Raw genomic sequence first — 24167 nt, 5'->3', positions numbered from 1 at the left:
AGAAACATCGATGAGAGAGAAACATCAATCAGCCGCCTCCTGCACACCCCCCACTGGGGATGTGCCTGCAACCAAGGCACATGCCCCCGACCGGAACCGAACCTGGGACCCTTCAGTCCACAGGCCGACGCTCCATCCACTGAGCCAAACCGGTTTTGGCCACAGTGAGTTTTTTTAAAAATATGTATTTTATTGATTTTTTTTACAGAGGAAGCGAGAGGGAGAGTTAGAAACATCGATGGGAGAGAATCATCAATGGGAGAGAATCATCGATCAACCGCCTCCTGCACAACTCCCATTGGGGATGTGTCCGCAACCAAGGTACAGGCCTTTGACTGGAATTGAACCCGGGACCCTTCAGTACACAGGCCGATGCTCTATCCACTGAGCCAAACCAGTTAGGGCCACAGAGAGTTTTATATTTATCCAATCACAGGATTGCTCCCTGCGTTTTTATTTTACTCATCACAGTAACCCACTGCCAGGCCCAGGCCCAGCTCACAAATGCTTGTTGAATGAACAAGGTCCTTCCACATGCAAATGGGACAGAACTCAGGTGAAGCTACTCACTTACCTGTCACACAGCTGATGGAGAATTGAGGTCTCTTGGCTCTACCCCAGCTCTTTCCATTAAACTGCCCGAATTCCCCATCCCCTTCTGTCCTCAATGGAGGATTCAACACTAATTCTGGAATCCTTGGCTACCGAGGTCAGTGACTGGCTCCTACTATCAAAACTTGGCGGGAGGCCTTTTGCTGTTTGACATCACCAACAGAACATGGCATCAGGAGATTCTGGAGAAAGTGCAACCCTTCGGCATCCTCTTCCTGGTGGTAGGTCACAGAGTGACCTGGTGGTTGAGTGACAGGTGGTGCTAGAAGAAGGGGAGAAGCTGGCTGCCTCTTCTTTGGGTGCTCACTATGTCGAGACTTCAGCCAACAGCAACAGTACCATCTGCACAGCCTTTGAGCTGCTCACTCAAGAGATCTATGAGGATGTGAAGAGAGGGGTCATGGGGCCAAACTGAATGGGAGTGAAAAGCAGGGGCCCACTGCAGGCCAACCTCAGGAGACAGAGAACCAAAGCAGGGCAAGGGGGAAGTGCCCGTGCTGGTGTTCCCTGCGTGGACCAGCCACACCCCCTGAAGCCATGAAACCTTCAGGACCCGCAAGGGCTATGCTGGGCACAGGACAGGATGATGCTAAGTGAGCCTGGTTTCCTCTATGCAATGGTGAAAACACCAGGACCAGGGATACCAACAACTAAGAGCAGACAGGCCCCAGCACAGACAGGCCTTTCCCCGTCCCTTCTTCGGGCTCAGGATGAGCACAACTTTCTCTAGGAAGTCCAGAAGAGCAGGCTTTGCCAAAACCAGGATGCCTCTTCAGTTTGGGGCTCAGGAGAGAAGGTCACCCTACCCAATTCTATGGCAGAGAAACTGAACTCAAATTTCTACTAATGGTGTAGCCTTCCTTAGAGAACAGTAATGGAAACCCCATGGTTTTTTCTTAACCACAGAAACGGATAACATTGCTGCCACCTGCTGACTGGGGCGCTGCATCAGACTTGCTGCTCCTAACTCCCTCTGGGATTTCAAAGGCTTGTAAGCCATGCATCCTGTGTCTCTCAATTAATAACATTTTTATTCTGGAAAAGCAAATGAAAGTCATATTCATATAAACACTGACATTACAAAGTACAGGGGAAAGAGGAAGGGAGAAGGAAACAAAAACCTCTACCAATCCTGCTAATACTGTCTCACCAAACAAGACGATACTGCTTTGTCCCATATTCAATCACTTATATAATAAACCACAAATAAAATCTTCTCTGGAAGATAAATTGCTCCTCTTTGAGACGGCAGGGAAAAGGGGCCAAAGTGGGAGCAGGAGGCTTTATTCTTTTGGCAGATCCTCTCAGTCATTATAGATATTGCTGCACTGTTAATAAAAAATATATGCTTCTCTGTAAAGCATTAAAAAAAAATCCAAAGGGGAGAGGGCTGAGGCCTCAGCTCAAGTGTCTCCAAATACAACGTTGTCCATCCCCTGAGCTCTCCATGTGTCATTTCTTGGTTGTTTTCCGGATCAATGCCATTCTCTGAAAGGGGAGAGAAAGAAGCAATGCACGGGTTAGAGTCAGGAACTTTTTGGATGTTCACGTGTGGCTAGCAGGCAGCACGATCTCCATCACAGCCTGGAGCCTGCGGGAACCTACAGGCGTAGGGCAGCTCATCAGCAAGCTCCACCCAATCTGAGGACGATCTGCAGGGCCAGGCTAGCGGGATGGCAAAAAGGTTAAAAGGTGACAGCTCTTGCCTTTTGGGGACTTAAGGGGAAAAGCCATCAAAGCAGTGATTTCTAGCTTCCCACCCACGCCCAACTCTTCTCTGATGGGGGAGAAATGGGAAAGGGGCCTTTGTTCCAACCTGCTGCCCTTTCACACTTGATGACCTGCAACGAAGGGAACTGACACCAACAACTTCCACCACAGCCCACCAGGGAAACAGTCAGATCATGGACTTCAATTCTACTACTACCAGCCATGGCCAGATTACTGATTTGCGTGGCTCACTCTTTTTGACCAAGAGATTGTTCAAACATTGTATTTGTTGGTAAATATATATATATATAGCTAAAAAGTGGATAATTCGGGAACTGAGACCAAATGACCATCTGTTATCTGGAGGACTCCTTTCTGAAGAACACTGTGGTCCTTCGAGTCAGGCTATTGACCGCTTCCTTGCAGGGCTTCCTCTGTGAGCTCTGGAAACATACCTGCTCCAGAGATCCACTCTATGGAAAAGCAAGGGACAGAGGCTCCCAGGGATGCCTGTCAAGCTTAGATGAAGCTCACTTTTTAAAAAATGTATTTTTTTTTTGTTGATTTCAGAGAGGAAGGGAGAAGGAGAGAGATAGAAACATCAATGATGAGAGAGAATAATTGATTGGCTGCCTCCTGCATGCCCCCTACTGAGGATCAGGCCCACAACCTGGGCATGTGCCTGTGACCGGAATCGAACCTGGGACCCTTCAGTCCGCAGGCCGATGCTTGATCCACTGAGCCAAACCAGCCAGGGCAAGCTCACTTTTCAATTCCGAGTAGCCAGTTAAATTAAGACAGGAATGACAGCCTTGTCAAGGGAGGCCACCATTGCCACGAGACTGACCAGTGACAGGGACAACTTGCTCCACAGCAGAAGTGGTGTCAGATTCTCACACTGACTCCTCAGTCCCACGGTAAGAGAGGCAGAGAACAAAGGTTAAGCTAGGATGGAGATCAGAATGCCTGGCAGAGCAGTCCGAGTGCTACCTCTCACCGCAAGTACACGTATCTCTGCTTTCCTTAACCTGTCCTCAGTCACAGGACCATGTGTATGTTCAAAGCACCAACAATGAAGGAAGACTTCATTAAGGAGATGGGCAGGTTCAAGTTATATCCATAAGGTTCCATCCATATCAAAGACGCTAGATTCAACAGCTTTAAGCAATGCCCATCAGAATTGAGAGAGAAACCAGAGACACTCCCCCACCCCCACTCCCCCTGGTGTGGGAACAGCTAATCATCAAGGAAATATCTGACTGATCTCCCATGGAGCGCTGCTGCTGTGAGAGGGAGCGATAACTGCAGTGGTGGTAGCTGTGACCTGCAATGGTAGCTCAAGGGATCAGCTGTGGCTGCCCTGGGCTCTGATGACTCCTCACCTGTTTGTGAGCCTCTGTGGTGCAAGCTTTTTTGTAGGGTCGGATTTCTTCAGAGCCAAATCCTGGGATCCACATGTTCCACTGACGCTCTGCAAGGAAGAGGCCAGCACAGAGATAAGGGACTGGGAAGGCCGGGTCGGGTCAGGGTGCAGTGTGACCCTCAGACAAGGGTCAGGGGGGACGAATCTAAGCAATCGGCTAAGCTAAGTAACAGTAACCCTGCAGAGGGATTCTATGGAATACAAACGGGGGAATCTTGTGTCATGCCCCAAAGTTTAACGGATACTGTTTGACTTTCTTGCAAAGTAAATGGGTCAAAGCCATGGGTGCCGAGTCCTAAGGTTTCCATGCAGCTCCACAGAAAAGGAGTCATTTTTCAGTTGTCTTACTCCTATCAAATCTGCAACTGAGGTACTTGCCCTTGACCTGGAATCGAACCCGGGACCCTTTGGTCCGAGGGCTGTCCACTGAGAAAACCTTCCAGGGCTATGTATAACTTTTGACTTCCCAAAAAGTTTACTAATAGTCTACTGTTGACCAAAAGCCTTACCGATAACATAAACAGTTAATAAACATAATTTTGTGTGTTACATGTATTGTATACTGTATTCTTAAAATAAAGTAAGCTAGAGAAAAGAAAATGTTAAGAAAATCTTTTTTTTTTTTAATTATTTTTATTGATTTTAGAGAGGAAGGGAGAGGGAAAGAGAGAGAAAGAAACATCAGTGATGGGAGAGAATCATTGATCAGCTGCCTCCTGCACGCCCCCTCTGGGGATTGAGCCCGCAACCCAGGCATGTGCCCTTGGCCGGAATCGAACCGGGACCTCTTCAGTCCACAGGCCGACGCCCTATCTACTGAGCCAAACTGGCTAGGGCAAGAAAATCTTAAGGAAGAAAAAATACATGTACAGTACTATAAATGTAAAAAAATAAATGTGTTAGATGAGTAACTCCCAGAAAAACCCAAGCTCAAATTTAGTGTCTATTATGTAGAAAAGCAGAATACAAATTTATATACACATTATGATTATAATTTTCTTGGAAAAATGCATAAATAAGCTAAAAACTGGAAAGGAAACACCACTTTTTGAATGGTGGAGATATAATAGCTACATTTACTAATCTCTTACCTTGAGCCAGGTCCTGTGCCAGTCATTTTACAAACCTAATTCATAATTCTCACAATTACCCTGTAAGGAGGATATTATGATCTCCACTTTACAAATGAGGAAATGGACTCTAAGAGAAATTAAGTAAGAAAGATAAGGTGACACAGGTAGATAGTGGCAAACCCAATGCCTGGGAATACATAAATATCAGAGCCTGAAAGTCTGATCCTGGCACAAAGGTTCCTCTGACTACACTTCTCATGATGGTCCTGAAGGAGGAATCATGGGGACACCTCAGGGAGAAACGAGACCACGTACCTAGGTGCAGCTGGACATCCTTCACCTCCAGGGTGCTGGACTTGCGATGCCGAGCCAGCTGGCAGGCTGCTGTCACTACACTCTCGATAAAATCATCAGCAATCTGCAGCAGCATCTGGGGAAAAGTGGGAGAGAGTAACCATGTCACTGGCAGGTTAAGCTCCTGTTGCTGGGACAACTGTATCTGCCTGAACCACATATTCAGTCAGGCTCCCTATTAGAGGGCCTATAATTAGCATTGGCCTAAGGTGAGAGGAAGCGTGAGGATGGCAACAGAAACACATTAACTCATTAACCAGGTGGAGTGCAACTCACACCTTCCTGAGAAAGAGCTTTCTGGACTTTCTACCCAGCAGGCATCAACCAGCCCAATCCCTCACCCCCGTATCGTCTTATGAATTAGGTGGGAAAACAAAAGTTAATTATTATTATTATCCCTCACTCACAGTCTCTTAAAGCATTTTTATTTCCATTATCTTATCTAGTCCTTATAATAATCCTGTGAAAAAAATGGGGCATGAATTTTACCCTGATTCTACAGCAGGGGATGCTAACACTCAAGGAGACTATCTTGCTCATGGCTATGTAACTACTAAGCAGTGGGTTTCAACCTCAAGGTTCTGAGTCCAAATCCTGGGTTCTTTCCACTTCATTATACTAATCCTGGACTGTGTGATAAACAAAATCAGAATTCTGAAGCTAACAGTCTACATGAAGAAACTGAAATTTTAAATCAATGGCTTCCTTTGCTGACCAAAAATTAAAATGAAATTACTATCATAGATGTAGACATTCCTTGTTCTGCTGGGCCATTAATGCATTGTCATCTTTCCTATGGAACCAAATGAATACCATCTAAAGGAAATAATTATGATTAAACATGGCAGGTCAACTCCCAAAATGACCTCTTCTCCCTCCCTAAATCCATGAAAATAATAGTAAAGAAAAAGACATATAAATCCTCAATGGGAGAGAAAACCTAATGAAAAGAAATTCCAATAAACTTTTAAAGTAAATTTTTGCTATAGAGATAACAGAAGAGGGAAAACTGAACTAGCATACAGAAGTTACAACACAAGTGCCTATAGAGAGGACACCAATGAGAATTAATGTTCCCTTCTGATGTTCCCTTCACAACTCCTAAGAGAACCAGGATTTGGAAGTTCCATTTATCATTGAAGACTAGGCTGAGGTATGGAACTAAAAATTGGGGAATTGTTACATGTCAATACACAGAGCAGCCCACTGGACCCTGCACTCCAAAAGCAGCCACACTTACCTGACCCAGAACACAGCAGGTTTATTCCCCATGGAAAATGAAGGGAATGTGGCTCTGGATTAGAATATACCAGACATGGCAGAGCAAGGGGAGACACAGCCCCTTTCTCTTGTCTTGCTTCCAGAATGTTAGGAGCTAGGGATAAGCCCTCCAGACAGAAGTCTGGAGGATTTTTCTCTAGAGATACTAAATGACTCCAGAGGAGAGATTTACAGATACTGATATTTAGGAAGCCCCCAATAAAAGGTCGATTTGTGGACCAATTATTCTGAAGTGGAGCCAATGGTACCCTAGAGCCAGCTGAGATAAGCTCATGAAAGTCAATTTTTGCACTTTTACCAATTTTGCATTCAGCAACAATATGTTGATAACTTAACATAGGGCATAGTGGGAATTTTACACCCCAGAAATCTGAAAATGCTGAAAATCAGGGTCATTTTCTTCACAGAGCTGGTTGTTAAACATTTATCAGCACATTATTGAACAAAGCCAATAAGTTCTGATTCAAATCAGATTTTTAATGGCTCATTATTTAAGAACTAGAGGCCTGGTGCAAGAAATTCATGCATGGGGGGGGGGTCCCCTCAGCCCAGCCTGCACCCTCTCCAATCCGGAACCCCTCAGGGGATGTCCGACTGCCGGTCGGGCCTAAACCAACAGTCGGACATCCCTCTCACAATCTGGAACCGCTGGCTCCTAACTGCTCACCTGCCTGCCTGCCTGATCACCCCTAACTGCCCCCACTACCAGCCTGATCACCCCTCACCGCCTCTGCCTGCCAGCCTGATCGCCCATAACTGCTCCCCCTGCCGGCCTGGTTGCCACCATCTTACCCTCCCCCCCCCCCCCGCCAGCCTGTTGCCCCCAATTCCCCCCGCCGCCAGCCTGCTCACTCCTAACTGACCCCCTGCCAGCCTGGTTGCCCCTCACTGCCCCCCCTGCCGGCCTGGTCACCCCCAACTGCCCCCCCCCGCCAGCCTGGTCACCCCCAACTACCCCCCCCCGCCAGCTTGGTCACCCCCAATTGCCTCTCCCTGCCAGCATGGTTACCCCCAACTGTCCCCCTCCGCCAGCCTGGTTACCCCCAACTGCCCCCCGCCGCCGGCCTGGTCGCCCCCAACTGCCCCCCTCTGCTTGCCTGGTCGCCCCACGCAGTCTGCTGTTCAGTCGTTTGGTCATCCCTCACTAACCCCCCTGCCAGCCTGGTCACCCCATGCAGCCTGTGTTCGGTCGTCAGTCCAGTTGTTTCGGTTGTGACGGCCCCTGGCTTTTTATATATTAGGATGGATAGCTAGGATTAGCAGAAATTTGAAGAAAGTCTCTAACACAAAAAAGAAAATACAGAAAACAGACCAAAGGGGGGAAAAGGAACCCAGAGGAAACAGACAATGCAGGGAAAAGAAGAAAATGTCAAAAAATGTAATTAATATCCTCAGAGAGAAAGATAAGAGAAGGTATTACAACCAAAAAATAAGAACAGAATGGCTTAGGAAAATAAAAAAAATAATCAGTGAACAAGAAGAAGCAACTTGTAGAAACTAAAATTTTTATATTTAAAAAAAGTTAAAAGGATTAAAAGATAAACTAAAGAAAATCTCCCCCGAAAGCAGAACTTAGAATTACAAAGAAATGAAAAATAGGAGTAAAAAGACCAAAAAATCTAAGAGGATCAATTCAGAAGATCCAATATACCACCAATTATCATCCCAGAAAGAAACAAAAATAGAGAAGAAATTATCAAAAACTAATATAAGAGCCGAAACCGGTTTGGCTCAGTGGATAGAGCGTCGGTCTGCGGACTGAAAGGTCCCAGGTTCGATTCCGGTCAAGGGCATGTACATTGGTTGCGGGCACATCCCCAGTGGGGGGTGTGCAGGAGGCAGCTGGTCGATGTTTCTCTCTCATCGATGTTTCTGGCTCTCTATCTCTCTCCCTTCCTCTCTGTAAAAAAATCAATAAAATATATTAAAAAGATTTAAAAAAAAACAAACCTAATATAAGAAAATGAACTGCTCATACACTGTTGGTGGGAATGTAAAAGGGTGAAGCACTCTAGAAAAACAGTTAGATAGTCCTTAAAGGAACAAAATTACCATATGAATTAGCAATTCTACCCCTAGGTATATACCCAAGAGAATTGAAAACATATGTTCACACAAAACGTTGGACAGAAACTTTTTAAAAAGAGGCAAAAAACAAAAAAGGTTGCACATGAATGTTCATGGCAAACTTTATTCATAATAGCCAAAAAGTGGACACAACCCAAATGTCCATCAATTGATGAATAGATAAACAAAAGGTGGTATCTATACATATAACAGCCTAAGTGACCGGCCGACCAGCCGATCGGCGAGTAGCTATGATGTGCACTGACCACCAGGGGGCAGATGCTCAATGCAGGAGCTGCTGAACTGCAGTGACTTGGCAACTGCGGTTCTCAGGTGACGCACCCAGAACCAAAGAGGAGGGAGCCCGATTCCGGGGTGTGTCACCCAAGAACTGCCCTCTCTCAATCCAGGAGCCCTCGGGGCATGTCGGAGAGCCAGTTAGGCTAGGCTGAGGGACCCCACTGGTGCACAAATCCATGCACCAGGCCTCTAGTATCCATATAATGAAATATTTATTCAGCCATAATAAGGAATGAAGAAATAATGCCCTCTACAACATGGATGAACTTTAGACTCATTATGCTAAGTGAAAGAAGGCAGTCACAAAAGACCAAGTATTATGATTCCATATATTTGAAATGTCCAGAATAGGCGAATCTACAAAGATAGAAAATATATTGGTAGTTGGTTGCCTAGGGCTGTGGGGGCTGAGTAAAAATGGGAAATGACTGCTAATGGGTATGGGTTTCTTTTAGGGATGATGAAAATGTTCCAAAATTGATTGTGTTGACAGTTGCACAACTCTCAATATAGTAAAACCTACCGAATTATAGATTTCAAATGGATGAATTTTGTGGTACAGGATTTACATCTCAATAAAGGTGCTGTTCCAAATGGCCACACATATACAAAAAAGGCAAATATTTTCCCTCTGGTTAAAACAAACAATGGAGTTATACTGTTTTTATAACCTGCATTTTCTTTCTCTATCATTACATATTACTCAGCAAAGGCAAAACAAAAACATCCCAAAAAATATACAAAATCACCCCAGCATTAAGGCACAGAAGTTTCTAGAGTAAAAGAAGCCTCCAAAAACAGCACAACAGATGAAAAAAAAGAGATATACTAAGGTACATATAAAAATTGAGAATAGGAAAAAGACTCTAAAATTGTCATCTACCACAATAGGAAGTCAATGGACTATTATAAAATTAATGAATCAGCCCTGGCTGATGTGGCTCAGTTAGTTGGGCATCATCCCATGCACCACCGAAAGAAAGATTGCCAGTTTGAGTTCTGATCAGGGAACATGCATGGGTTGCAGGCTTGATTCTCAGTGGGGGGCTTGTAGGAGGCAGCCAATCAATGTTTCACTTTCACACTGATGCTTGCTCTCGCTCTCTCTCTCTCTCTCTCTCTCTCAAAATCAATTGAAAAATCTTTTAAGCCTGGCCAGAGTGGCTCAGTTTGTTGAGCGTCATCCCATGAACTGAGGAGTCCTGGTTTGATTCCAGGTCAGAGCATATGCCTGGGTTCTGGGCCTGATACCCAGTAGGGGGTGTGCAAGCTCTCTCTCTCCCTCTACCTGCCTCTCTCTCTAAAAAAGTAATTAAAAATATTTTTTTAAATCTTAAAATAATTAATGAGTCAAAGAGTATATGTTTAAGTATATTACTTAGAAATACGGAGGAATAATCTAAGAACAACTAAAACTATTGTGATTGCCTATGAGAAGCAGACTATGTCCTTTTTGACAGGCAAAAGCAGCAGCAGCTGTTAAGTATAAAGTGTCTTGTATAATTATTCCATGGGACCCTCATAATAACCATGTAGATAAATAATGTCATACCCTACCAACACAGGAGGAAGCTGAGTCTCAGAAAGCCTAAGTAATTTATCCACAGCTACAAAGCTGTTAACTGGCAGAGCCAAGATGCAAATTCAGATCTGCCTGCCTCTAAAGTCTGTGCTCTTCACCACTATTATATACTAGCTCTCAGGGCCACACCCTCTGTGGTACCCAGTCCCTTCTTACCTCCTCTACATCTTCGTCCAATTGCTCATTAGGATCCACTTCTCTTACTAAGTCTTGTAATTTCTTCTTGGTCAACACCTAAAGTTAATTAGGAGAAGATTTTTCAGCCAAGTATCAAGGCAACAAGCAAAAGGACTCGTTATGCTATGATGCAGAAAGGTTGTAAATTCGTTGGTTTAGTTTTCTGCTTTCCAGAGTTAACAGTCTGGCCTACCTGGTGACATTGCTGTAAGATTACACTCTCAAGACAGAAGTAGCCTCCGCCCTAGCCAGTTTGACTCAGTGGATAGAGGGTTGGCCTGCGGACCAAAGGGTCCCGGGTTCCATTCTGGTCAAGGGCACGTACCTTGGTTGCAGGCTCCTCCCAGCCTGGGCCCTGGTCGGGGGCAACCAATTGATGTGTTTCTCTCACATCGATGTTTCTCTCTGTCTTTCCCTCTCTCTTCCACTCTCTCTAAAAGATCAATGGGAAAATATCCTCAGGTGAGGATTAACAACAACAACAAAAAAGACAGAAGTAGCCTAGGGAAAGGCAGAAAGAGCAGTTTGGAAGAGAGGCCAACATCTGTCAATTTATTTCAGTCTCATCTCTTTTTCTCACTGTGCCTCACTTTCCCTCTACAGTAAATAATTTGCCATTTTCTGACCACCACAAACCATACAGTGCCTCTGCTGCTTTGGACATGCTCTTCCACCCTTCTTCCTACCTGCTTGGCTCATGGTACTTCCTCTATTTTATTTTATTTATTTATTTTTCTTTAAATATATTTTTATTGATTTCAGAGAGGAAGGGAGAGGAAGGGAGAGATAGAAGCATCAATGATGAGAGAGAATCATTGACTGGCTGCTTCCTACGCACCCCACACTGGGGAACCAGCCCATAACCCGGGCATGTGCCCTGACCAGGAATTGAACCACGGCTTCCTGGTTCAATTACTGAGCCACACCGTCTGGGCCAATATAGAACTTCAGAAGTCCAAGGAGGAAAAAGACCTTTTTCAGCGAGAGGAAGAGGCAGCATCTGAGATGGACATCTCTCAAAGCATTACTGGTTCAAATAAAGAAAAGACTACAGAGAGCAAAAAATAAGAGGATTATACCTGATTGTTTTCAGGGCTGAGACGCCCTCCAGACCCAGGCGTGCCTGGTATCTTTACCACTGTAGTGCTATTGGCCATGGAACCTTGTGGAGGGGTGCTGGCTGGTTCCGGTTTTATGGATGAGAAATTGGACAGGTTGATGAGGGCTGAGGGGCCAAACTGGTTCATAATCTGCCGAGCTTTGGACTTCAGCTCATAGAGCTTATCGAGATCCTGTTTCTTCCTGGAGGTATGAGGACCAAGACCAATCAACTGTGGAAGGCAAACACAAAGATTAGCTCCAGAAGACCTGTAATAAAGGATGAGTTTTGAAAGTAAAATAATAGGAGATCTACCAGACTTTGAAAAGTCTTCAGTATATCAGGAATAGTGACTATTTGATACCTGCACATTAAAAATGGAGGGAATGAAGAATATTGATTGCTCTCACCTGATATTTAGAAACCATCTCTTTTCCAAAAGCTTAATGAAAAGTCCACAAAATTGAAATAAGGAAGTAAATGAAACGAGGAATCTCATGTGCAAAAATAAACTAGAATGAGCAAGACATTTTTGAAGACTTTGTAAAAATAGAATACATGGTTAAGTACTACATGCATTATTTTTGAGCATCAAATAATGTTAACTTCAAATAAATCATGGCACAGTCACATACTTAAAACCCAACCACAAAACTTCAGAAAACAGATTAGTTCATTTTGGCATTTCAAAACATGCTTAATTCTATGTCAGGGCTATACCTAGTAAACACAATTTTTAGCAATTGTGAAAATCTTTTTTGTCATCAAGAGCAAACTTTCTCTGAGTGTTAGCAATCTTTAAGTACATGCAGAGTCCCTAGCCTGGAGGAGCTGGGACTCCTAAATTTTAGAGCCAGGAGGTGACATCAGCTGTTGTGTCACCAAGATCAGAAGCACATTCACCATGTTCCATTCACAGTGGCTTCAAAGAACTTACTTACAGCTATCTGAGTGTCTAGATCTTTAATTACATCAGCAACAGCTGTGAGCCCGGTGAAATGAGAGGCAGCCATTTTCAAAAGCTACCTGTAAATGAACAACTAACATCAAGCACCACCCTTGCCACAGAACCATTCCAGTCCCATGGCCTGGCACACCTTCATCAACCAGGAACCAGGCAAACTGTATGCGGAGAAACATCTCCTTATCCCTTCTGGGCACCAAGAAAAACATCTCCATCTCTTTCATATACAACTTTTAAAATTGATTAATGATTATAATAACATAGACTCTCTTCCTATAAAATGAATGCTCTATTGTTAGGGATAAACTAGCAGCATATGAAATACCATAACTAGCCAAAATGGTGGAATTTTAACTTGCAGAAATCATGGCAATGGTTTCAGAATGCTTAGCAACCTGAATGAATATTTGCATCTGTTCTACTGTTGCCCCTATTGCTGAGTTCTTCCCCAACGCACCCCTTTGATATGACACCTTCCCCTGGCTTACTCTTAATAAAAGCAACTAACTGCACTGGTTAAATGATCAAGAGAAAATTGTTGGTCAAGAGCCGGCTGAGGGGGGCAGCAGAGTATCAGTATCACTGACAGTCCATGCCTTCTCCCTTGCCCAGAAATGCTACCAGGGGAAGAATCATGTTAGGAAAAGATTGTTAACATAGTAGTAATACAGTTCTCCCATCGCCCCCTTACCCAAGGTTTCACTTTCCACTTTCAGTCAACCACAGTCTGAAAATATTAAGTGGAAAGTTCCAGAAATAAGCAATTTGTACATTTTAAATTACCTGCCCTTCTGCGTAGTGTGATGAAGTCTTGTGCAACCCCACTCAATTGAACCTAGGTCGTGAATTATCCCCTTGTCCAGCATATCCACACTGTATATGCTACCTGCACTTACTCACTTGGTAGTCATCTGGGTTATAAGATCAACTGTTACAGTATCACAGTGCTTATGTCCAAGTTACCCTATAGTAGCCTAATGCTATGTCCGTGCTTATGTCATTCACCTCACTTATGCATTGTATCATCACCTCATCTCACACCATCACAAGAAGAAAATAAGTACAGTACAAAAAGATATTTTGAGAGAGTGACCACATTCACATAATTTTTATTATAATTGTCCTATTTATTAGTTATTGTTTTTAATGTCTTATTGTGTCTAATTTATAAATTATTCTTTAGCATAGGAAAGTATGTATAGGAAAAACCATTGTATGTATATGGTTTGGTACTTTCTGCTTCAGACTGGGAGAAAATATTTACAAACTACATTTCCAAATAGAATGTATAAAGAACTCTCAAAACTCAACAGTGTAACAAAAAGGTAATTTGATTAGAAAATGGACCAGACATTTCATCAAAGAGGATATATAGATGACAAATAAGTACGTGAAAAGATGTTCAACATCATTGGTCATTAAAGAAAGGCAAGTTAAAACTAAAATGAGGTTGTGGGTTTGATCCCCGGTTGGGGCACATATGGAAGGCAACTGATCAATGTTTCTCTCTCTCACTCTCTCCCTTCCTCTCTCTCTAAAATAATAATAATAAAAATACTTTGCAGTTTCTTAAAAATCTAAGCATGTACTGTTGGAGTAGCCTAAATATACCTGAAGACTAAATGTAATGTGGTATCCTGGATGGAATCCTGGGATAGAGAAAGACATTAGGAGTAAAATGAAATCTGAATAAATTATAGACTTTAGTTAATTACAACAAATGTACCATGCTAATGTAAGTGCTAATGATGAAGAAATTGGGTATTAGGTACTATATTTTTGCAATTTTTCTAAAACTTTTCTAAGAAATAATCTATACTAATAAAAGCCTTGGGGGTCATCAGGCCAGCAGGGGAGGGTATTTGGGGGCAATCAGGCCCGCAGAGGAGCAGTTAGGGGGCAATCAGACCAGCAAGAGAGCAGTTAGGGGGCAATCAGGCAGGTAGGTGAGCAGTTAGGAGCCAGCGGTCCCGGATTGTGAGAGGGATGTCCAACTGCAGGTTTAGACCCGATTCCACAGGGATTGGGCCTAAACCTGCAGTTGGACATCCCCCGAGGGGTCCCATATTAGAGAGGGTGCAAGCTGGGCTGAGGGACACCCTCCCCAGTGCACAAATTTCGTGCACCGGGCCTCTAGTTTACTTTATAAAACACAAAAAAATTACTAAATCACAAAACAACAGGGATGAATCTTAAAATATTTAAGTGGGGAAAAATGCCAGTCTCAAAAGAAAAAATACTGCATCATTCCATTTGTATGAAATTCTATCTATAATAAAAGCATAATATGCTAATTAGACCGGATGTCCTTCTGGATGACCTTCCGAATGAAGCTGGGCTGAGAGGCAAGCCTGGGTTCCGGGTGCCTGAGGGAAGCTAGTGCCAGCAGCCAGGGGAAGGAAGGCCTATTCTTGCACGAATTTCGTGTATTGGGCCTCTAGTTACTAATAAAACTAATCTCTACTGATAGTCGGAGCAGGGACTGACTGAAGAGGGGTATAGGGAAGTTTCTAAGGTGATATAAAGTTCTATATCTTGAGTGGGGTGACACTTACATAGCTGCATACATTTATCGAAATTCATAGAACCATAAATTTACAATGCCTACATTTTATTGTATGCAAATTATACCTTAATAAAGTTTATTTTTTTTAAAAAACTAAACACACAACTACCATATGACTAAGCAACCGCAGTCCTATGCATTTATCCTAGAGAAGTGAAAACTTATGTTCACACAAAAACTTGTACATGAATGTTCCTAGTAGCGTCATTTGTAATAGCCAAAAACTGAAATCAGCTCAAATGTCTCTCAACAGGCAAATGGTTAAACCAACTGTGGTACATCATGCCATAGAATATTACTTAGCAATAAAAAGAACCAAACTAGCCAGGCTGGTGTAGCTCAGTGGTTGAGCGTCTTCCTATGAACCAGGAGGTCATGGTTAGATTCGTGGTCAGGGCACATGCCTGGGTTGCTGTGGGCTTGATCTCCAGGAGGGGGCGTGCAGGAGGCAGCCGATCAATGATTCTCTCTCCTCATTGATGTTTCTAACTCTCTTTTCCTCTCCCTTCCTCTCTGGAACCAATAAAAAATATATATTTTTAAAAAGAACCAAACTATTTATATAAACAACTTGGATAAACCTCCAGAGAATTATGCAAAGCAAAAGCCAATCCAAAAAGAGTACATGTTGTATGTTTCCACTTACATAGAACATTTTTGAAATGACAAAATTTTAGAAATAGAGGACAGATTAGTGAGGTTGTCAGAGGCTGGGTGAGAGGGAAGTGGGAATGGTCATAAAAGGGCAATACCAGGGACCCTTGTGGTAATGGATTTGCTCAGTATCTTGACTGTAGCGATAAATAAATGAAGAGTGATTAAATTATATGAGATAATGCACATACACACACAAACAAAAGTGTATAACTAAGACTGGGGAAATCTGAGTAAAATTGCTAGGTTGTATCAATGTCAATATCTGGTTGTCATATTACATAACAGTTTTGCAAAATGTTACCATTGGGGAAAACTGGGCAAAGTGTACAAGGGATCTCTCTGCATTATTTCTTGCAACTGCATATAAATCTAAAATTACCTCACTTTTTAAAAATTAGGGAAAAAATTCTCAAGAGTATCTATAGATACCTCAAAGTTTTAAGATAACCCAAAACTCAGGAGCCATAAAAGAAGTTACTGCTATGTTCAATTACATAAAAATCTAAATGTCTAGCCCAGCTGGCATGGCTCAGTGGTTGAGCATAGACCTATGAACCAGGAGGTCACGGTTCGAATTCCAGTCAGGGCACGTGCCTGGGTTGAGGGCTCGGTCCTAGTGGGAGGCGTGCAGGAGGAAGGCGATCAATGATTCTCTCTCATCATTGAAGTTTCTATGTCTCTCTTCCTCTCCCTTCTTCTCTGAAATCAATAAAAAATATATTTTAAAAATGAGCCCAGGCTGGTTTGGTTCAGTGTATAGAATGTCAGCCTGCGGACTGAAGGGTCTCAGGTTCGATTCTGGTCAGGGGCACATGCCTGGGTTTCGGGCTCAATCCCCAGTAGGGGACATGCAAGAGGCAACCGATCAATGATTCTCTCTCATCATTGATTTTTCAATCTCTCCCTCTCCCTTCCTCTCTGAAATCAATTAAAAAACAAAAAACTAGAATAATAAAAACTTAAAAAAAAATGAGAGGACACTCATGAAATTATCTCCAATAAACATTGTTCAATGAGAATGCAAGGTATAGAATAGTGAGAATAATTTGCTATCACTTATTAAAAAACATACAGACACACAATTGTAAACACATAAATTATTCCCGGAAAGATACATAAGAAACGGATAAAAGTGGGTGCCTGGGGAGGTGGAGGAATGGCAGTATCTGGGTGGCCTATGGGACCACGGTGGGAGAAGACTTACTTTTCATTGTACACCCTAAATCCTGTACTATGTGCATATATGATACCTATGAGAAAGATTTTAAAAATTTATTATTTGGTTTATTTCCTCTGAAGAAACAGATAATACAGATCTCTATTTTTATTTTATCTTTAAAAATATGTTTTTATTGATTTCAGAGAGGAAGGGAGAAGGATAGAGAGATAGAAACATCGACGATGAGAGATAATCATTGATCGGCTGCCTCCTGCACCCCCCTACTAGGGATTGAGCCCACAACCCGAGCATGTGACCTGATCAGGAATTGAACCGTGATCTCCTGGTTCATAGTTTGACGCTCAACCACTGAGCCACATAGGTCGGGCATGATCCCTATTTTTAAAATATAACAAAAAATATAGTGGTAACCAGAAAAATGAACCTTGACCTACATCTCACACTTTTACAAAAATAAATTCAAAACTGATCATAGATTTAGATGTAATAATGTAAAAGTGTAAGAATTTTAGGAGAAAATTTTCATGACTTTGGGTCTGGTAGTTCTTAGACACAACACCAAAAGCACAATTCACAAAAGAAAGAAACTGATAAAGTGGACTTAAACCAATAAAGTAGTTAGAAGACCTGGCCTTCTCTGGGCATCTGTTCCATTAACAAGTTTTTATTTTAATGAAGAAAATAGGAGACTAGAAGGCCAGAATGCCTTAAGTACCCTTTTACCTTTGAAATGTTTGAAAATTTATTACTTAAACAAAAGTGGACTTAAGTTTTGTGTAAAACTTCTGCTCTGCAAAAGAAAATAAAACATGTATCTGACAAAGAACTTGTAACCAGGGTATACAAAGAACTCTTAAAATCCAACAATAATGATGAACAACATAGACTGATGAACAAGAACAGACCCAGAGACAAGGAGGCATGGATCAGACTGTCGGACCTCAGAGGGAGGATTGGGGAGGGTGAGATCAACCAAAGGACTTGTGGGCATCCATATGAGCATAACCAGTGGTCAAGGACAACAGGGGGGTGGGGGCATGCGTGGGGAGGGGTTTGGGATGGGAATGGGGGGATGAGGACAAATATGTGATACCTTAATCAATAAAGAAATTTAAACAAAAAAATCCAACAATAAGAAAACAAAAAATACAATTAAAAAATGGGCAAAAGATCTGAAGAGACCCTTCACCAAAGAAGATACACAGATAGCAAATAAATACAGAAAATGATGCTCAATATCATTAGAGAAATGCAGAGTAAAACCACAATGAGACACCACTAAATCCTTATCAGAACAGCTAAAATAAAAAAAATAAACAAACAAGTGCTGGAGAGGATGTGGAGCAACGGGAACCCATGAACATTTCTGCTGTGAATGTAAAATGGTACAGTCTATTTGGAAAAGTTTGGCAGCTCCTTATAGTTAAATATATACTAACTAGAGGCCTGGTGCACGAAATTCATGCACTTGGAGGGAGGCCCCTCAGCACGGATTGCGAGAGGGTGCAGGCCAGGCTGAGGGACCCCACCAGTGCATGATCAGGGCCGGGGAGGGATGTGGGAAGTTGGCAGGCCAGGAAGGGACCGCGGAAGGGCTCCAGGGTGTGTCCAGCCCATCTCGCTCAGTCCCTATCAGCCGGACCCCAGCAGCAAGCTAACCTACTGGTTGGAGCGTCTGCCCCCTGGTGGTCAGTGCACGTCACAGCAAGCGGTTGAGTGGCCTTAGCATATCATTAGCATATTATGCTTTGATTGGTTGAATGGCCGACCAGCCGACCGGACCCTCAGCATATTAGGCTTTTATTATATAGGATATGACCCAGCAATCCCACTCTAGGTATTTACTGTAGAGAAATGAAAATTTATAGTATTTACACAAAAGTCAGTATATGAATGTTCATAGCAACATTATTCATAATTGCTAAAAACTGGAACAATCCAGATAGATGTCCTTCAACTGGAGAATGGATAAACAAACCAGGTTTATCTATACAATGGAATACAACTCAGCAATAGAAAGGAAGAACTACTGATACATGCAACAACATGGATAATCTCAAATGTATTATGCTAAGTGAAAGACACAAGACTCAAAAGGTTACTTAATGTATTATTCCATTTATCTGACACTCTGGAAAAGGCAAAGCTATATGGATGGAGAGCAGATCAGTTGTTGCCAGGGATTTGGGTGGGAGAGGGTTTATCTACAAAGGAGCAGCATGAGGGAAATTTTTGAGGTGGTGGAACTGAGAGGTAACCAAAGTGCTATGGTGCTCACATGACAATATGCACTTGTTACAACTCACAGAACCATACCCCCCAAAGGGAGAATTTTATGGTACATAAATTTAAAAAACAAAGTATCACAACCTGATCAGAATGGTCAATGGCTCCCCAAATGATCTGTTTACTGACAACTTTCATCAAGACCCATGTGGATGAGGTTGACCAAGTATAATGGAATGAAGTGACCAATAATAATCTGAATTCCATTATGTAATGTACCATGATTGCCTCTGGGCTACTCAAATTTCTTACTCTCATGTCCTTAAAATGCCAAGAGATAGGGATGTACTGCTGTGTAAAAACAGGCATTAACTCTGGGAGAGTTTGAGAGAACAATTAAAATAGTAAACCCTTACTAGCACCTATTATGTGGAAATCACGTGCTATGGGATTCACAAAGTCCAGAAAAGTCCATGCCCCAGTAATCTACTTTGAAAGGTAGTTATTAATTTTATCAAAACAAGATTAATGGCTGCGAGTAACCCATCACATTTAAACTGTTGTTAATCGACTGAGGATCGAAAGCCCTATTTTTGCTTTTAGCAACTTTGTTCCTTAAACAGAAATCCAATTGCAATGCTCTTATTCTATTAAACAGATCTGATTTTTCAGAAGGTAGGAAACCAGTGTTGACTTTGCAGTAGTCACAAGACCTGGCCTCCTCATGGAGGAAAAAAAAAAGACCTAGCCTTCTCTCTGCCATCTGTTCCATTAATAGAATTTTTTTTTTTAATGAAGAAAATAGGAGAATAGAAGGCCAAATTGGGTTTTACACCATTTTACCTTAGAAATGTTTAGAAAGTTACTATTTAAACAAAATACGGAGACCAGGGGACTATCAGCCTGATAGCAGAAAAGCCCTATTACTGTAGTGCATGACTTGACTTAATGACTGGGTTTTCTACTTGGTTGTTTATTTCCTCACTGGCTTCTAGATGTAACCAAATGAGCTCAGATTTCCCAGCCTAAATGAACCAGAAGGAATCAATTAATTGCAGTCTGTGAGACTGGAGAGCAAGAGAAATATAGGTTTCCCCTCACCAGTTTTTGAACTAGTTTGATCCTATTTAGGTGGTTTTGACTTAATACAAAGGCAGTACAGTACAGTGGTCAAGGGCATGGACTCTGATGACCGTGTCTGGGTGCAGGTACCAATTCTGACACATACTAACTTTATGTCCTTGAGCAACTTACCTAATCTCTTTCTGCTTCAATTTCCTCATCTCTAAAATGAAATTAATCATAAAGTATACCGTATGAGATTGTTGTGAGAATTCACTAAGTTTATGTATCTAAAGCAGTTCAAGTGTGTGTTACAAAGGAGAACATGTTTTAAACATGTTTGCTAATATATGCTCTCCTCTTCTAAATGTTAGTTATAAAGATCAGAGTGTTAAAACTAAAAGGCATCCTATAACTATTTTATGACTACAGACATTAGAAAAAGGAAGTGGATTGAAATAAAACAGTAGTGGCAAATGGTTACAAGGAGACTTATATGAGGTGCTGGATACCATCCTACTTCTGCCACTGAGTTGAGCTCCCTGTGGCCAGAGTTTCTACGGGCAAATTCTAAAGTCCATTCTAGCTCTAACAATTAGTGTGTAAGATTTTAAATTAAGCTATATGTACAGAGTTCAAAGTTTGTCTTCTGCCTCCAACATACCTGTTTTACTGTGCAGACTGTAAGTACTGTTGATATGTCCCCTGCAAAGTATTTTGGGGCTTTCCACAAAAACCTCTGGTCAAAAGTAATATGTTCCACGTTCATATCTGCATTAATACAATGGTTTTCTGATCAGGTACTTTGAAATCCTATTATAATAACTCAATCAATACTAGAGCCACCAATGAGTGAAATAAGTACATTTTATAAATACAGATGAGGATATTAACCCAGTAATAAATTATCATTAAACCATTAAGTACCTTGCTTGAAATGGTGGCATGGGCATGCTTATTAATCTTACTAGAGGCCTGGTGCACAAAATTTGTGCATGGGGGGTGGGGAAGGGGGTGGTGTCCCTCAGCCCAGCCTGCACCCTCTCGCAGTCCAGGAGCCCTCTGGGAGTGGGCCTAAGCTGTCAGTCAGACATTCTTAGCACTGCTGTGTAGACAGGGGAGCCCCCCCATCCCCGCTACCGCCACTGCGCTCGCCAGCTGTGAGCTTGGCTTCTGGCTGAGCAGCTGCACTGACCACCAGGGGGCAGCTCCTGCGTCGAGTGTCTGCCCCCTGGTGGCCAGTGCGCATCATGGCGACCGGTTGTTCCACTGTTCAGTCGATTTGCATATTAGCCTTTTATTATCATTAATTAATCTTATAATTTGGTGTAACTTTTGATCACTGACAGACATACAGTATAGGCACTTGCAAATAGCACAGGCTAACTCACTGGGAAAAAAATAGTTTCAATTAAGTTAGCCCAATTTCCCCAATCATCTAGTTCATGTTACAATTGTAAAGTTTAAGCCCTTGATTCAAATTGGCCTTTGTTGGCCTCCCAAAAAGTTCTATTCAGGTCCTGTTTTTCTACATTGAATATCTATGCTTCTTTAAAAGCACACAAATTTAAAAAGGAAAAAAAGATAAAAACAAAAAATAATACAGATTAAAACACAGGGATTTCAATCTTAAATACCACACTACATAAGTACCCTAATAAGTTATAGTACTTGATACTGAGTCTTAAGGAGGAAGGGTGCTTTCATTCGATGATATGCTTTGTATAACTATTCCTTCTATTTTGATGATGGGCAAACTCAGACACGAAGAGGAATCCACTTAGAAAAGTAGAAAAAATTTTTAGTCAAACACAAAACTGCGTTTGACTGGGGCTGGACCACTTAGTCCTTGTGATTTCAGGCAAGGTACTTAACCTCTCTGAACCAATTTCCTTATCTGTACAATGGGACTAACAATATCTAACGTGTGGGGCTGTAAGTGGTAATTAAATGGCATGATACTTGAAAGTGCTTTTATGATGGTGCCTGGTTAGCCTGAGTAGGTTTCAGTCCAAGATACTGTTGAAGAAGAGAAGTGATATTGGTCCAAGTCTCCCTGCCAACCTTATCTAAAAGCAGCCATCTCCAGTGAGTGCTTATGCTAAAAATACAGGGTACAGCTTATGTATCTGCAACTTTCTAAATGGCTTACGACATATTTTGGGGGGAGGGATGAGCTTCATTTAAAGGTTTCTTAACTGGTAGTGACATTCACTGTATCAATGTCAATACAGTAACAAGACTAAAAATAAAGCAGTAAAATCTGGGAAAATTCCCTCTGAGGTTTGAAGTTAGAGCAGATAGATTCCAGAAGCATGTTTTCAAGGGATAGTAACCAAGCATTTCCTATTTGCTATGTACAGGAGGGTTCTGCTCCAAAATCATGATCTAATCAAAACTGTTTCACTGTGATCCTAAGCCCTCTTTACATGTCAAATAGGATTTTTTTTTAAAAAAAAAGATTATCTTTCGGGCCCTTCCTTCCATCTCTGAGATCAGGGTTGAGTGGAATGGAATTTAAAGCACTTGTCAAGTATATAACTGAGTTCAAACTGCTTCAACTTCACATCAGAGTTTCGCAAGACTGATGCAGAAAACGAAGATGCTTGCATGTGGGCTTCCTAGATTAAGAATCTGATACAAGAAAAGCCTGGCAAAAGCCAAGTAGGCAGAGCGAAGGAGTCGTCTTCCCACGAACACATCCTTCAGCACGCTGGGCTCAGAGAATACGAGGGGTGGGGAATGGATCACTCTATCTTTTCCAAACTCTCTCCTTTTCCCTTAGAGGCTGTTCTTACAGCCAGGGCCCCCGAACCTCGCCGCTCTTAGAAGTTCGGGTCCTCACAGTTGTGTTCCCTCAGCTACTCCGGAGCCTCCAAGCCCCGATCCTGTACCCAGGGAAGCCCGACTTCACTGACCGCTCCTGTTCCTCCCAAACCCAAACGTTCTCTTACTTTTTTCCGCCCCTCAACGATCTAAGGCTTTGCTGCTCTGTTTCTGAGTCCTCAGGCGCATGGGTCTTCACGGTCGGTCCCGCTTCTGCCTCTTAGGAGTCCAAGTCCTCACAGCTCCGCTTTCGCCTCTCAGGAGCTCGGGTCCTCACGCCCGGTTCCGTTCCGACCCCTCTCCTCTTAGGAGCGCGGGTCCTCACAGTCCTGTCCCCCTTAGACTGCTTTCCCTCAGGGGCCGGAGAACTCACATCTGTCCCCGTTCCCTAAGTCCCGTCTGGAGCCCGGGTCCCTGCAGCCGCCTCTTCTCCGATCCCCGATCCCCTCAAGTCCCGTCCCAAGAGCCTGATTCCTCACGGTCCCGTCTCCGCCACAATCTGCCTCTTCAGACACTGACCCACTGTGGGTCTGGGTACTGACTCCCTCCTCCCGCTCTGCTTCCTCCACTGCCAGGGCCCAAGACTCACAGGCAGCAGGTCTATCTCCCCATGATATGCGGAGACTGCCCCAGTGAAGCGATCGTCTCGGCAGCCGGTCCGACTGCTCGGCCCTCCCCGAGTACTTCCGGCACCGCTCCCCGCCTCCAACCCGGAAACGCGCGGCTCTTCCGGCCGGCGGGCGCGCGCCTGAGCCGCGCAGGCGCAGATCGGCCTGGGACACGTGGTCGCAGGCCCGGGCTGTGGCGGAGGTCCGCCGCCTCGGCTTTTTCCCGCTGGTGTTGGCTGAAGTCTGGGCAGCCTCGGCGCCTTCTACAAGCTTTGGGAACCCTGACCTAGTTGTTTGTAGCCGACTCCGCCTGTCGTATATATCGCTACCATGACCGGTAATGGACGCCCTCTTGTGGGTTAGAGGTCGCCATTTTTGCATGGTGCCTTTGTAGCGATCG

The 24167-nt window shown here is 43.1% G+C and overlaps 1 protein-coding gene across 3 annotated transcripts; it reads right to left on the bottom strand.

The window, feature by feature from the left end:
- Positions 1–1624: 1624 nt before the first annotated feature.
- TAF12 (TATA-box binding protein associated factor 12) lies at positions 1625–23848 on the bottom strand. Of its 3 annotated transcripts, none has more exons than XM_079776524.1 (6): positions 23749–23848; positions 11659–11910; positions 10559–10636; positions 5134–5248; positions 3705–3793; positions 1625–2100 (listed from the first exon to the last, which is right to left on the bottom strand). In XM_079776524.1, exons 2-6 carry the CDS (start codon positions 11824–11826, stop codon positions 2065–2067), a joined length of 486 nt encoding a protein of 161 aa, XP_079632650.1. In that variant the 5' UTR covers positions 11827–11910; positions 23749–23848; the 3' UTR covers positions 1625–2064. The 3 variants fall into 3 exon arrangements, with proteins under 3 accessions (XP_079632650.1, XP_079632651.1, XP_079632652.1); XM_079776525.1 differs by lacking the exon at positions 23749–23848 and adding an exon at positions 23288–23697; XM_079776526.1 differs by lacking the exon at positions 23749–23848 and adding an exon at positions 12620–12706.
- Between the last annotated feature and the right edge of the window lie 319 nt (positions 23849–24167).

Source organism: Cnephaeus nilssonii, assembly GCF_951640355.1.
Source record: "Cnephaeus nilssonii genome assembly, chromosome: 7".
Classification (NCBI taxonomy): Eukaryota; Metazoa; Chordata; class Mammalia; order Chiroptera; family Vespertilionidae; genus Cnephaeus; species Cnephaeus nilssonii.
This window is presented reverse-complemented; position numbering and strand designations above follow the sequence as displayed.

Excerpts from the sequence above, each read along its gene's own strand:
- TAF12 (XM_079776526.1), bottom strand. The coding sequence starts at position 12,691 with ATGGCTGCCTCTCATTTCACCGGGCTCACAGCTGTTGCTGATGTAATT. Across the intron at positions 3,794-5,133 it reads GGATGTCCAGCTGCACCTAG|AGCGTCAGTGGAACATGTGG; the intron begins GTACGTGGTCTC and ends TCTTCCTTGCAG. Across the intron at positions 2,101-3,704 it reads CCACAGAGGCTCACAAACAG|AGAATGGCATTGATCCGGAA; the intron begins GTGAGGAGTCAT and ends CTCCCCTTTCAG.